Below are 16046 nucleotides of genomic sequence, written 5' to 3' on the forward strand. Positions count from 1 at the left end.
ACATTCTCATCTCTGCCCTATTTTTCTTCTCTTGGCAGATGACCACAGAGAGATGAGTGGATTTCTAGGGCATGAATGGGACATGGGCTGTGGCTGGATGGGCAGGGGAGGAAGCCCACTTTGTTGCAGTGAATTGCTGTCAGTTCTAATTTTAAGCTTCAGTAAACATGAGGCCACAAGAAACAGTTTAGTTCAAGAAGAACAAAGGGTCCAAGTGGGCTGGTGCACGTAAATTTCAATTATTAAAAAATTGAAGCAACTTCTGAATGGTGGCACATACTTTTTTTTCAAACTAGGCTTTTGTGCCTCATCAGTTTCCATAGACTTCTACAGTTTCCACAAATATGTCATCTCATCAGTCCCATCTCTCTTTTTTGATCATCAGTACATTTTCTCATCTTGTATTTACATGCCATTTGTAAAATAAATCCACTCATACTGATAAATACTTATTGCATCATTATCAGGGTTTAAGAATTTGGCTTTTTTGCTCATTCATAGTTTGTGCCATTCATAGTTTTAGATGAGTCATTGTTTGGGAAGTTTCAATCACAAAGTCTAGAAAGTTAAAGCAATTCTGATTTCTTCTTTAGCCAGTTTTGAAGAGGCAGCCTTCTTAGATTTCTTTTTAGCATTCAGATAAATTTCCCTTCATTTCTATCAGTGTGTCCCTTTTATGTGCTTTTAATATTTTTCTTTGTATTTTTAGTCATTTGCTATTCCTTACAGAAATAAGATCCCCATATAAAATGCACACTCCCCATCTCTTTTGTTGTTGTTGATTATGTAATGGGAAAAGGTTCTGGGAGAGTCTTTTTCCCACATTCTTGTATATAGGCACATATATTTTTATAAGAGAACTTTTAGGTGCCTTTAGAAGTCTAATTTTTTGTAACCTGTCATCCATGCTCTTTTCAAGATAACATGCCCCATGTCCAGTTGTTTCACAGCCTTAGTGTTTTCTTTCTTTACTAGCCAGATACATCAGTGTCTAACTTTGCTTGCTCCAGTGCTGGTCCTAGTTCTCCCCAGGGGCAGTGTGTTGTGTTCTGTTATTTCTCCTGAAGTTTTTCTCTTCTCCTTTTACTACATCATGTCCTTTGTCTCTTCAGCCCAAATTCCTTTAAGCTTTGTGTTCTCCTTAGTGAAGACTCTGAGCCCCCAATCGGGAAGGATTTTCATTTTCTTTTTCTTCCCAAGTGCCACAGAATAGGAGAAATAATCAGTTTAGTTCCAGATAAGGCAAATCACGACTGCAAAATCACTCAATTAGCCATGGCCCTTCAGGTAAGCTGCTTGGGGAAGTAAGTGATCAGAGAGGCAGAGGAGGCTACTGCTCCGTCGGGGGCTGACTGCTGGGGTTGGCTGAATCCAGTACACCAGTGCGGGAGGAACCCTGTGCTGAGCTGTTGACAAACTCAGCATTCGCCCATCGCCACTGCGCGTTGCGTGGTCCACCCGAGCGCCATCAGTGCGGTTGGATACAGTCTGGACACGGAGCCTGTCCCTTGGCAGGTGGTTTCTGAGCAGCTCTAGCTCACGGGTCGGGCTGCCACCGCCACTGATGTCATCACCCGCATGTGCTCCCAGAGAAAGGCATTAGTACAGGGTCACTTAAGGTGACAGGGCCAGCCGGTGGACTCGAACACGAACACTATGGGTTTTATTCTTTTCCCTCTTCCTCTCAACCCCATCCTTTTTCTTCAGAAATTGTCATAGTCAGCATGGGTGACTAGTCCTAGCAACTCTAACCCCCTGAGATAGAGAAGGAACTGAAATCCAAAAAGAGATATATTTTTAAAACAGACTTCAGAGGCATCTTTTATTTCAGTATTTCCCAGTGGACTGTCCATGTTCTGGCACGATCTGTACGGAAAGGGTGGTGTGAGGAGGAAAAAAGGATTTGTAACAAATAGATCATCATGAAGAAATTTTGAAAATATTTAAAGCTATTCATTGCCAAAATATAGTGAAATTCTGTGAATCCAGAAATCACGTTTCTGTTGTCATTTAACTAATCCTTTGACTCCTGAGCTTGACACTCATGGACAAATAATTTATCAGAATTGAAGTACTTTTGAGAGTGAAAAAGCACTATTAATAAGTACACTATGATTACATAGGACTGTCCTAAGCAAACAGAACTGAATAGTCATCCCATTCATGACTACTTAGAAATATCATTTAAGAAATTTTCTCTATATGTATATTGGAAACATTTTCAGACATTAAAATTATGTCAGTGGTGGTAAGAGGAGATTGTGACCACATAGGTTTCCAGCCTCGTGGTTTTGCTTTCACTGGGGGAGTGCCATTGCACAGAGGCTGCTCAGTAGTTCTGGGTTACTGAATGGGGCAGGGGGTGGGGGGACAATGGTTTCAGTGTGATACTTGTAAGTTATCCTTAGTAGTCAGTCCAGATCGATCATTCATTGACATAACCCAAGCATTATCCCCTCAATGCCAAGCAGTCCTTCCCCTCAGGAGACTTCCTTACATTTGCCCAGCTGGTGGCAAGGACTCAAAAAGACATCATGAACCAAGGCAGAGTTAGCTTTTCTTCCTTCTCTTCTTTTTTTTTTCCACTCTCTTTGTCATATCTCTTTTGTCTTATTTAGCATGTCTCATGTAAACATGAGACTAATCTTTCTTTTAACCATCATGGTGTGATTTACAAAAGTGATAAGATGTGATGCCAGTTTTCAGGGAGCTGACAGTCCACAGTTCAATGAAAGGATAGATGTGGCTAGAGAGCAGTGGGGTGAACGCTGAAAGCATGCACCTGTGGGTTTGGGAGCACTCATGAGGGACATCTCAATTCCACTGGGAGATCATGGCAGGGCTGATGAGAAGTGGCAGTGTTTGCATTGAATGCTGAATGAAGTCAGTGGGCCTGAGCTTGGTCATGAGGCAGTTGAGGGAAGGCAATGCAAACAGTGAGGACAGGATGTGCAAAAGCATTGAAGAATTTTGTGCAGAGCAATGGCCTGGTCCATCTTGTTTTTAGCAAAATGGGATTCAACAGTGTGGAAGATGAAATGGATGGGGGGAGATAGAAAACAATGATTCAGGCAAGAATTACTGATAATTAAAAGGAAGAAATCGATTTTAATATCCACAGAATTTGATAACCAATTAGATTCAAGGAGGAAGAGAGAACAAAAAGTCTAGACCGACTTCTGGGTTTCAGACCTGGGTGACTCAGTGAATGGTAGTAGCATTCATCAAAATAGAAAACAGAGAGGGAAATACAATATTTAGAAAAAAGGTGATGAGTTCAGTTTTAGATATGTTGAGTCTGAGATGTCTGCAAGACAAGCACCTGGAGATTTATAGCTGGCAGTCATATATACAAGTCCGTGATACCTTATTCACAGCCCTGGGGTGTCACATGTGCTGCAGAATTCAGAATTTTTTCAAATGTTAGAAAGGGAAGTATGGTGTATATACCGTCTGTTATACTAACACTCCAGTAGAAGCTGGGGCAGCATATACAGTCAAACATTAAAATTTTCAGAACAAAATGTTGACTAATCTCACTGTAACAAGATTATAAATAGCCTCTAGTCAATTCAAGTCTGGTTCGGTTGCCAAACTTAAAAAAACCTTCTAGTTTGCAGAGCTTTTCGGGTTTCCCAAGTTTGGATAGGAGATTGTTGACTTATATAATTAACTAGGTTTGATGTCTATTAAGAGATTAACTATATCTCCTAATGTGAAACAAGGCCATTTCATAATAAATTGATATAGGTTTTTTGCATTCATTGTCTATATTCAAATGTAGTCCACAGGGAAAGTCTGAGGTGAGGTGAGGTCTTAGAGGAGAAAAAAGAGGTTGTACAGATTGATTCTCTGCGTTACCCAGCTGCCACAAGCCCCAAATGCCATTCCATCTCAGTCCCGTTCTCATTTTACAGGAAAAATAATATTTCCTTCGTTCCTTTCTCTGATTCTTCATGCAGAGATAGTCACTGAAGTGCTTTACTTCCTGCTAAAACCTTTTTTAATGCCTGACTACCCCAATTTACCTGTAGGGCAAAGTAGACCAGGGCCACCCCTGACAAATAGCTTTTTGCTATTATTCTTTGAGTCAGAACCACCAGGTTAGGCCAGCCAGCAAGAGGTAGGAAAAAAAATTTTTTGCCACTGAGGTGCTTCATCATAACATTGGTAACTCAACAGCCTTTTCTTTGACTGCAATTTCCTTACCTGAACTCTGACCTTTTCAGCTTCACTCCCCAGCGAATTAAGAACCCTGATCCAGGAGGCAAAGGAAATGAAGTGGCCCTTCGTGCCTGAAAAGTGGCAGTACAAACAAGCTGTGGGCCCAGAGGACAAAACAAACCTGCAGGATGTGATTGGCGCCGGGTTGGAGCAGTTACTGGTAGGAAGAGCCACACCACCTGTTCCTCTGACACCCCCAAGTGAGGCATTTAGCCTCTAAGTGGTCTAATAGATTAAATTTCTTTGAAGCATAAAACAGCCCCTACCCTTATGGTCGGCTCTGCCAGATTGACTAATGTGTGTGGGGGGGAAGCTTTTTAAGAGGGTTTGCTTGCCCATAAGACCTTCTGTTGGAAAGGCAAATCAAGTACAAGTGAAGAAGGGTGGTCAGTGGGCCCAATGAGAACCTGTCATGCTGAAATATTTGCATGACTTAAAAATATATATATATTATTTTTTTTAAGTCTTTGTTGAATTTGTTGCGATATTGCTTCTGTTTTTTATGTTTTGGTTTTTTGGCTGCGAGGCATGTGCGATCTTAGCTCCCCGACCAGGGATTGAATCCTCACCCCCTGCGTTGGAAGGCGAAGTCTTAACCACTGGACTGCCAGGGAAGTCCCTATTTGCATATTCTTGGTGGGCCAGAAGCAGTAGTTTTGATTCCGCCATGCCTCATAGCATTTTTATTTTGAAATACTACTTTCTAAAAGTTGGGTAGGTTAAAAAAAATAAATTCACCACTATTTCATCCATGTGACTTGCTGTCTAAGCTATTGAGGTCTGGCATGTCCCTTCCCTGAGCTCTGCCTGGAATCCTGTTCACTCCCTTATCTCCTCATGATTCACACTGTTCAGGAAGTATCATGTCAAAGTCATTGGCATGCTTATTTCTCAACTCATTTATTGGAAACTAATCAAATGGGTACCTCTACCCCAGATATGAGAGAGCCTCAAGAATAACACATGAACTCAGATTTGAGCTCAGATTTCAGGCTTAGGTTCTGGGGATGCTACTAGGAGTGCCATTTTCCTTTCTGATAGTGTTTTTTTTTCCTACATTCTCTTAGATGATTATCAAAGAAGAAACTATTAGCTCGTATTTTTTTTCTCACATAGAATATAGACGTTTCTTTGGAGACCAGGCATTACAAGCAATGACAATATTCCCAAAATTTTATTTTATTGGTTTACATGGGAATGTGTTTTGGTGTCATCCCAAAATAAATGTAGAGATATAGACATTGTTTTTACCTATTAAAACAAAAATCCAGGGAAGATCCCCTAATCTATGTACACATAACAGCATTGTTGGAGACAATGACTCCAACAGTCATTACTGTTGTCCAGTCATTACTGTTACTGGAGGAACAGTAACTGCCCCCCACAAAACTTTCCAGCCCTCCAAAAAACAAACACCCGTGGTGAAGTGGACTGAGGACCGTAGGCAAAGGAAAGTGAATACTTGGAACGAATTCAGTGGTGAACCAGGGGTTTTAAATAAGTGTGCTTGTTGTTAGTGGAGAAGTGGAATGGAACAAAAACTGTAGTGTGTATATCACTGTAGGGTTTACAAAATGCTTACACATGCATCATCTCACTTAATTCTCAAGGTAGCCCTCCAGCGATTATTACCATTATCAAGCCCATTTTGCAGATGAGGAAATTAAGGTGCAGGGAGATTAACTTGCCTAGGGGAACAGACCAGTGAGTGGTGGAGCTGTGACTTAGCCCCTTCATCCGTCCTGCTCCAGTTCTCCCTCTGGAAGCCTCAAGGAATGAACTTGAGAGCACAGGTAGAAGTCCTGAAACTTGTTTACTCTAATGCAAGCTGTCGAGTAGAACTTTCTGCAATGTTGGAAATGTTCTATATCTCTGTTGCCCAATACATTTAGCCCCTGGCCACATGTGGCTCTTGAGCACCTGAAATGTGGCTAGAATGACTGAAGAACTGAATTTTTAGTTTTATTTAATTTTTAAAATGAACTTCTATGTAAATAGCCACATGTGGCTAGGGCTACTGTTTAATTGGATAGTGCAGCTCTAAAGCAATGGTGCTTAAAGTTAGACCTCCCAACAACAGCCCTAGCATCACACAGAAACTGAGTCAGATTCCTGGGCCCTGCACTAGTCTTATCAAATCAAAAACTCTGGGTGTGAGGGTTTAGCAGTCAACATTAGACAAGCCCTTCAGATGATTCTGTTGCATGTTAGAGTTTAAGAATGACTGTTGCAAAAAATAGGGTGGCGATTGATTGGGCAGCTCTAAGAATCAGTCCATTAGGCTGCTTTAGCCCGTAATGTGTTTAACCTGGGAGCTCTTTGAACTCTGAGCATCATTTTCTTTAGATTACCCAGCAAGCTATAAATTAAAGGCAGAGAGCCTGAACAGGAATGTGCGTGGAGAAGGGCTTGGAAAGCCCTGTGTGATTCGGCCGGTGGCATGTAAGAACTTTCTACAGCTTCCCCAGAAGGTAAGAGCAGGATAGCTTCACAGAGAGAGTGACCCCTGCTTTGACCTTTGGGGCTTAGAAAGTTCCTCTGAATTTCCAGCATAGGCTGCGAAAGTGAGACGCAGCACATCACTATAACCAGGGTTTTATTCCCTTCATTCCATGCACACTTACCAGATCCCCCTCGCTGTATTCAAAGCTGGTGGTGATGTTGGCTGAAAAACTGAAAATGGTGTTTTAAAAACTTCCGAGTCTCACTGCATTTGGGGTTAATGTGAATTGAGAGACAAACAGCTCATAGTTGTTAGACTATTTCAGGAGTCCATTCATTATTCCTTCTACTTTCCCTCTATATATTGCACGGATGTCACAACTGGGGGGAAGTAAAGGCATAGAGAATTTAAGAAGTTTGTGCCCGGCTCACAAGATCACTCAGGCGCAGCTCTAAGAATCAGTCCATTAGGCTGCTTTAGCCCGTAATGTGTTTAACCTGGGAGCTTTTTGAACTCTGAGCATCATTTTCTTTCGCTTACCCAGCAAGCTATAAATTAAGCAACCACACCTCCTAAAGTCTCTCAGGATGCTTTCTTATTGTGTCAGACCCCAAGTGCACAATTGCTAAACCACTCTGTTTTGTAAATACGGAGAAGTATAGCACCCTGTGAACTCGGGCTACTTTCAGTATCTTAGCTTGTCAAAAGTACCTCGAGGAAATTCCATCATCCATGATTTGTTTTTGTCCCGTTATCCACTGGTTTCAATATTACACTTTACTGAAGCTGGACGACCATGTTAAAATATAATCGTGAGATTCTGTTCTTACATAAAAAATAGTTAAAGGCTGCTGAGTTTGTCTTTTCAGTTATCTCTTCTTACCGTTTTTTTTATAAATCTAAATTTCCGTGATTTTTTTTTTACCTTGAAATGAATCCTTCCCATAAAAAGTTTCCCTTCCATTTTAAAACTTAGCATTACACTTGGAGTGTAAACGCTGTCTTTAAGTTAATTCCACAAATAACAGGGCAAAGTTAAGCATAGAATTGTGCTGAGCGTCTGAGTTAGTAAAATTAAGGGTCATTTCTAATGTTCCTCTCTTAGGCTTAACTTAATCAAGAAAAATCGTATGTGTTTTGTGCTCTCCTTTCTGTTCTCCACGGCCTCCCCTGTTTCCTCCCTCTCCTACGTCCCCATCCCCCCAATCTTTTCTCCTTTGGTGTGTGGCCACAGACAGAAATTTATGGCAGGGGCCAACCTCCTTTACACTCCACACAAAGCTTGCTGACTTGAGAGAGTTTGTCTGCTCTCTCTCAGAAAAAACACCTGCAGCATGCTCCCCAAGAAACCTGGAGAGATGGGAGATTAATGTGGCTGTAATAGCTGGGCAGTGTTTTTGGTATTATGCCCTCTCCCCAGGTAGATGGGTCTTTTCCGAGATGATACCAATTATTTATTGCTGAAACATCTGTTGATAACTGCAGCTGCCCTTGCGAAACAAAGCATATCATGGGGTCACAGGCTATAGGGACCTAAAATCCTACCTCATGCTAGTTTTAGACTATTCAGCAACACCCTCAAGTCCATGGGTTACCGTCATCTTCAGTGTCTTATCGTGCCATAGAAAATACTTTGTAAACACTGCCCTGCCCTGCCCTACAAGCTTTGAAGTATTATTTCATCTTCATCGGTAATTTATATTCCAGTGCCATTGTACTGTGGGAAAAAGAGGGGGAACCTTTTTTGTTTTCCATTTAATTGTATATCGCCTGACACTTTGACCTGTATTATTAGTATTAGTCAGAAAAAGGATTTTCTCCCTCTCTTATTTAAAAATAAAATTTCAAGGGAAAGTAAGCGCTCCTTCAGCTCCTTTCACTCAAAACAATGTTTACACTCTGAGAGGGAAAGATGAAAAGCACAAGCAATTTTTTTCAGCTGTCAGAGAAGGGCATTTCAGTTTTTGAAAGAGAACAGTAAGGCCCTTATAAATATCATTCAGCAAAACCTTTGATGGATTTTTCAAAAAGTATTGAAGGCTTTTAGCGTTAGCTTCAGTTTAGCTTGGTTTTGGGAGGACACAGCAGAGTTCTAACTAGTAAAACTGTCCTTGCTTGTGAGACGCCAGGACACGAAGGCACTGGCCTCAATGTGATTGCCAGCTTTCGTGATTTCTTCAGTGACTTTCACACTCCTGAAAAGGACAATTTCTACATGATTAAGAGAAAATATGAAAAGAAAACTTTTGAAAGGGAGATAAAGGGCCTGTTTGGATTTGCATGTCAGTGGCAGTTGGGAGCAGACAGGGCTGCAGGGCCAAGAATTGTTTCATAGACCAGGGTTTTGAGCATTCCCTGCAGATTTGGGGGTCCTGATGCAGGGACTGGCCTCTTCCCAACCCTGCTTCTGTGGGGGGAGGGAACCTGAATTTAGTGTGGTACCTCTGTAAAGAGATACACCGTAATCTTTATAGGTTGGCTAACTACATACAGTACAAGGAGATGAAGCAGGCTCACAGTGAGGATATTTTTTCCATTTCCTTTTCAACTTCACAACCATGAGGATGGACAATCTGATAACCATTACTCAACAGACTTTTAGGGAAGTATCTGTGCTACCTTGCAGGGATTTGAAGAGAGACCAAAAAAATAATTGTTTTCTTATGCTTATATGGTTGAAAACATTTGTGAATGAATAGAGTTTGATAAATTTAGCTTTCAGAATATTGTTTCTAATATGTCTCTTTAGATAATCTAGGTGCCTTTAAATTGTTGATATTTTTAATTTTGAACTACTTAAAATATTAAAGCATCAAGAATTAAAACATAAATAAATATGAATAAATGTAAGAATCGCTTATTACAAGACTGCAGGGAAATATTTTTAAATGTCTAGTGTGAGTAACCTGGAAGCAGAGAGGTAATAAAGAAGGGCCTTGGGGCTTCCCTGGTGGCGCAGTGGTTGAGAATCTGCCTGCCAATGCAGGAGACACGGGTTCAAGTCCTGGTCTGGGAGGATCCCACATGCCGCGGAGCAACTGGGCCCGTGAGCCGCAATTGCTGAGCCTGCGCGTCTGGAGCCTGCGCTCCACAACAAGAGAGGCCGCGATAGTGAGAGGCCTGCGCACCGTGATGAAGAGTGGCCCCCGCTTGCCGCAACTAGAGACAGCCCTCGCACAGAAACGAAGACCCAACACAGCCATAAATAAATAAATAAATAAATAAATAAATAAATAAATAAATAAATAAATAAATAAATAAATAAATAAATAAATAAATAAAAATTTTAAAATAAATGTAAAAAAAAAAAAAAGGGCCTTTAGCAAAAGATAACTTAAGTATGAATTTAATAGAAAATGAAATGTGAGGTCGAAGAAAGATACGGGTGTGAGGACAAAGTAAGGGGATGAGATGCTATCCATGGGAACAATAAAATTTCCTCCATGAATAAGCTCTGGGTTAAAAGACGTTCTTAAAACTAATTTTAAGACCATTTATTTCAGGCACCAGTTTTCATATTAATAATAGAGAACCCAGAACAGTAATAGGTGCTTTTGGGGTTATGATTTTTGTTCAGCAACTGATTTTCTCAAAGGAGGTTTTCATCTTTAACTATGTCCTTTGTGGCTTTAATAACTGAAATCTTTTTCATCAGGATGCTAAAAGCAAAGTGAATATGAACTATATATTTATTCATTCATTCAGGAAAACTTTATTGAGTATTAACATGTGCCAGGCATTTGATATAGAGCACTGAGAGTAATGCAAGAGAAATAGAAGACCTAATTCATGTTCCAGAAAAACTACCGGAGTGAAGAGATAGGGCAACCCTTTGTCAAAGGCCTGCTTGTTGGAATGGTTCCTCCCATTTATTAACCACCAAATGTGTGGTGGGTGGTCAATACAAATTCTTCTAATTCCTGCAGACTTAGCCACATGACCTGTCCTACCAGTGAAAGGTGATTAGAAGTGACAGAAGCTTTATAAGCCATTGCGTAGTTCAGCGATTGGAAGCTTTCCCTTGCCTCATGAGAAAGAGAAGGGCTGCTCCCTCAGCCTGGATCCTGGAAAGGGCAAGATGCATGGAGCAGAGTCTCCGAGTTGGAGCCAAACTGCGCCCAATGGGAAATATGAACAAACACCAAAAACTTTGTTGTTAAAGGCACTGAAATTTGGGGGTTATCACAGTTTTACCAAGTGTTATGGGTTGATTTGTTCCCCATCAAAATACCCTGACGTCCTAACTGTCAGTGACTCAGAATGTGACTTTATTTGAAAATACGGCCATTGCAGATGGAATCAGTTAAGATGAGGTCATAGTGGAGTAGGGTGAGCCCTTAACCCAATCTGACTGGTGTCCTTATAGGAAGACAGCCATGTGAAAACACAGAGACACAGAGAGAATGCCATGTGACGATGGAGGCAGAGGTTGGAGTTATGCAGCTACAGGCCAAGGAATGCCACGGATTTCTGGCAACACCAGAAGCTAAGAGAAAGGCAAGGAACCTTAGAGAGAGCATGACCCTACTGACACTTTGATTTCAGACTTGTGGCCTCCAGAACTTTGAAACAACACATCTTTATGTTTTAAGCCACCTCGTTTGTGGTACTTTGTTACGTCAGCCACAGGAGACTAGCACACCAAGTGAAAGCTGGCTTATGCACATGTAGAATATAATGAAACAAGAAAGCTCTCAAATGACTTCAAGATTCTTAGCATGTGGTCCTCTGCCTCCATAGGGAGGAAGGCAAAATAAACCACAGTCCTGTCAAGAACAGAATTTGTTCCAAAGAACATTTCAACAAAAATAGTTTCTACAAGGAAAAAAAAGTAGGTTCTAGTATCTGCTGTATTATTTCCTCCCTAAACATGACTGGAGAAAACATATCACTCTTCCTACTTCATGCCATTTTGAGCTGTAATACAGCAGCCCACTAAACATCTCCATTTGGATGTCCCAGATAGCTCAAGTCCAATAGGTCGAAACCTGAACTCCTCATCTCCGAGCTCCTTCTCCCTCCACCAACCACATTTTATCCTCCTCCAGTGGTCACGTGCCATTAAATGGTACAATGAACCACCCAGTCACCCCAATCAAGCCCTAGGAATCTCCTTTAACTCTATCTCCCCCCAACCCTTATTTCTTATTGGTTATCAAATCCTAATTTTCCTCTTAAGTATCTCCCAAATGCATCTTTTTCAACCCTAGTGCAGCTATACTAGTTCAGCCCCTATTACCTCTTTCCTAGACCATATCCAACCCTCTCCCTATCTCTAGTCATGTCCCATGTGTCATAAGGATAGTAAGGTTATACTGCAGGAAAAAACGCAAACAACTCCAAAATCTTAGGGGTTTAAAGTAATAAAGATTTGTTCCTTCCTCTTGCTACATGTCCATCTGAGGGAATGTTGGTGGGAGTTCAGCCTTATGTCACTCCCCCTCAGAGACAGCTTGATGGGATACCTATCATTTAGAATATTGCTGGTTGCCATGGGAGAGGGGAAGGAGAAATTGTGACTTGCACAGTGGCTCTTAAATACTTCCATACAGAAATGACCATTGGTCAAGATAAGCCACATAGTCACACCTCATTTCAAGGAGCCAGGGAAGCACAATTCTACCATGTGCTCAGAAGGAGGAGACCCAGAAATACATGGGCAGATAGTACCCATTATTGCCATGGCTCCCCAGCTTTTCTCCACACTGTAGCCAAAGCCATCTTTCTAAAAGAGCAATCTGACATTTTTTCTTAAATTTTTTAGGGTGAGGGTGGGGGAATCTCAGTTAATTTAGAAATAATAAATAAATAACATGTATATTTTGCAAAAGCATCTAATACTAATCCTGAACAATAAAATCTAAATAAACTTGAATGAACATTTTTATTAAAGTGGTGGGATTACAAGTTACTTTTACTCTTTATATTTCTTTGATTCCATAATAGACATCTCTTACCGTTATAAAAAAAAAATGGAAGGGGATTGAGAGAAAGAGAAGAGCATCTGTTGTTCAGTTACCCTTAAATCTAAATAGGATCAAATGTTCAAAAACCTAAGTGAGGATAGTAGTTATGCTGCATCACTTCTCTAAGAGCATATAAAGTCAAATACTGAACTGCTCAGATTCTAATGGAGAAGCTAATGTCGTGAATTAAATGACATCGACAATGCATCTTTTCGCTGATAAAGTGAAGATTCGAAATGCAGTGCTCTTGTTTCTGAATCTTTTCTTTTCCCATTTGATGGCCTGCTGTAAGCTAAGTATCATTATCCCCCTGTTAAGTTTTTGGAGATCATTTTTGCACACATGTGTGAACACACCTACACACACTTATGTAATATACACATTATTATATATATCTGTATAATTGATATTCATGAATACAAGTTACTTCTTTATCAAATGATAGAATACCAAAACTGGAGAGCAATTTAGAGGTCATCTATTTCAAGCCCATCATTTGATACATGAGCAAACTGAAACCCAGAGAGAGTAAGAAGTGGCTTGCTGTAAGTTGCACAGCCCATCAGTGGGAGCAGCAGGACCACAGCACCCAGGTTTCCTAGCCTGAGCCTGGCGTGTCCTCCCTCAGTCTACACAATTCCATCCTTCACACAGGGCTGTTGCAGTACTGGGGCAGCCTTTCACTGCTGCATTCCTGTCGTCTCTGCTGCCCTGTAACCTGCCCTCTGCCCTCTCTGTTAATGCGATTTGACTTTTTTACTCAGAGCAGAATTAATTGAGACAGAAATTTTATAATTTCCAATTATCAACATTTAAAACTTCAGTTTCCTCTGCTGAACATTATAGTTCTTCTTTTGAAAAGAAGCCAGCCAAAAGGTTCAGATCCCTCGGAAATGAATTTCATTTAATAAGTAAAAATCAGGCACCAAGAGAATGGAGCCCTCGGAGGATAAATACTAGCCCCAAGGCCTCTGTGTGTTCAGACTTCGAGACAGAGTATGATTAAAATCGCCAAGTATTTAAAGCCTGCTCTACAGCTGTGTCAAAAAACTGCCCCTTTTTATACGGTACTTTCAAGCTTCAATGGAGGATAAATGAAAATGGTGACTTGTCCTTAAAATTCAACCAGTGAAACTTTGGTTGCCACAGAATCAGGCATGCGAGTTATCCCTTTGATGAGGACTAACCCTGTGGCATGGATTTCATGTCTCTCCATGAGGCCCAAAAGCTGAGCCAAGTCTCGGAGGAGTTGATCAAACTAAGGCAAGTGGGCAGAGCAACCCAGCTCAAAATGCAGAAAACGAACAGATTTAAGTGTTGGGCAGAAAAAAGAAAGTGATAACCTCCAGAAAATGATCAGTCCTAGGGATGTGCTTATTCAGTCCTGTCAGCAAGGAAGAATAACATCACCTCCATAACGTATCTGATACTGTTTATATTAGTTGAACCACAGTGTTGTATGTCAACAAACACCAAATACTGGCAATTTCATGTGATTCGATACAATATTCTCTTCACAACATATAATATGGATAAAACCCTGCAAAATATTTAGAATTGATTATGTCCATTTTGCAGATGAGATGATTGGCTCAGAGAGCTTGAGAGATGTTCCCCATCCATACTACTAAGTGTGGTGAAGCTGGGATTTGACTCCAGACCTCCCCTCTGTGCCACCCCCATCTGCTTGCCACCATCCTTTGATGATATAGAATCACCTGCCCTGCTTATTAAACCAACTTGCCTCAGAGGGCAGAAACCAAAAATGTTTAAGCTCAGCAAATTCATAGATAAGTGGAATTACTTCTTTCTTTTTCAGATGTGTTTGTATAGAACAAAAGAAGATTTTCACTATCCCATTGATTAATTCGTTCTGAATCTGTTGTCTTTAAATTTTTTTTTTTGCTCCTCAGTAAAAACTTTTGAGCAGGCACTCTGATACACATTTATTTATTTGTTTAATAAATTATATGCATGTGCTATGCATACTATGTTATACATATTTCTTTAGGATAGAAATTTAAGAAGAACAAAACAAAGATTAATAATTTTTTAAACTGCATTGTTGGCACAAGAACCTTTTTGTTTATGTTAAAATTGTAATTGAGTATGTTTAATTATTTTTTAAACTCGGCTTAGCACTTTCTTTTGAAGATATGGCTAGTACAGTTTATTTCAATACTTAGTTCTGACTGTAGTAATTGAAAAATTGTCTCAAAGATATGTAGATCCAAATAAAAGATATAGGCTGTGATTGCTAATCCATGCTGCTCGTATTTCAGCCCATCCACCAATTACGAAAAATCATTTGATAAAATTCAGCTGGCAAATTTCCACTTTCTTCAGTGTCACTTGTGTGTTTCTGCAAGGTAATCAGAAGACATGTTTTAACAAACGATGTAAAAACTCATTCAGATTCTTCATTTGGGAGATTTTTAAACAGGTGGAAAGTTTCCCATTTGTGTGAGTGTTTTTTATATGGGATACTTTCTTTTTAGTATGAAAATCACAATGATGAAAACACTTCGAGTCTCATTATCTGAAAAATATTTTCAGAATACCTGTTGGATAACATACTATTGTCAGCTACTTGTCATCACAGAAAAGGGTGGCAAATTTGGAGCGCTTGTCTGTTTCAGTTAGCAATAATCGCACCTCGGATAAAATGTATTGGCTATGGTACTGCCAAAACACAAAGCTAGCACTTGTCTTTCTTTTATAGAAAGACTTCCAAACTCTTTACATTTGACTATTGTTTAAAGTACTTTGCCTTGAGATTTTTTGCAGTCTTTCTCCCTCTCATTATGAATTAACGTATCTATGATTTGTGATAATATAACCTGTAAATCTACTTAGCCAGGTGTAAATAAACTGCAATACAATAAGCTGAAAACAGTCCAGTGGGTGAGTCCTCATCATCAGCCCCTCCAAGATGAGGAATTCCTTGTGTACCATCTGTGATGAGTCACCATCTGACATACAGGCAAAGTAAGGGGCTGGGGTCTACCCAGTTTTTAAAATGTTAGTAAAGCTTACTTACTTTCTCATTGGTAAACTTTGGAGGAAACTTTTTGAATTTCTTTATATTTTGAGATCTCAGGTACTGATTCCACAGATCTACCCTCAACCCACTCAAAATAATGTTATTATTTACTGAGCATCTACTAAGTGCAAGGCACTTTACATATATTTTTCTTTAATTTTCTCAGTAATCTCTGTGGTATTATTATCTTTATTTTATAAAGTATCTCCCTCTAGTAACTGATTAGACTTGCTTCCTCCTGAGAATAGTCTCAAACAAATTGACTTCTTTTCCATACATATGTATAATCTGTCACATTTTGAAAGTATTACCAACTCAATTCTGGAACTTTTTATATTTCTTCACCATGTAAAGACTGGAAGCAAAATAT

At 40.0% G+C, this 16046-nt stretch overlaps 1 protein-coding gene and 1 long non-coding RNA gene across 7 annotated transcripts in view; both read left to right on the forward strand.

Annotated features, from left to right (window-relative positions):
* ALPK1 (alpha kinase 1) overlaps positions 1-16046 on the forward strand; it is a 127236-nt gene that overhangs the window by 67208 nt on the left and 43982 nt on the right. For all 6 annotated transcript variants that reach the window (XR_014243798.1, XR_014243799.1, XR_014243800.1 and 3 more), the window contains exon 4: positions 4230-4384. Coding sequence is in view for 2 of the 6 variants with exons in the window: in XM_082389611.1 (XP_082245737.1) it covers positions 4230-4384 (155 nt within the window). In the remaining 4 variants the exon portion in view is untranslated. The remainder of the gene's footprint in view (positions 1-4229; positions 4385-16046) is intronic.
* Positions 1-16046, forward strand: part of LOC309627616 — a 111933-nt gene that overhangs the window by 36367 nt on the left and 59520 nt on the right. The window lies entirely within an intron of this gene.

Source organism: Balaenoptera borealis (genome assembly GCF_965194805.1).
Source record: "Balaenoptera borealis genome assembly, chromosome: 4".
NCBI lineage: Eukaryota > Metazoa > Chordata > Mammalia > Artiodactyla > Balaenopteridae > Balaenoptera > Balaenoptera borealis.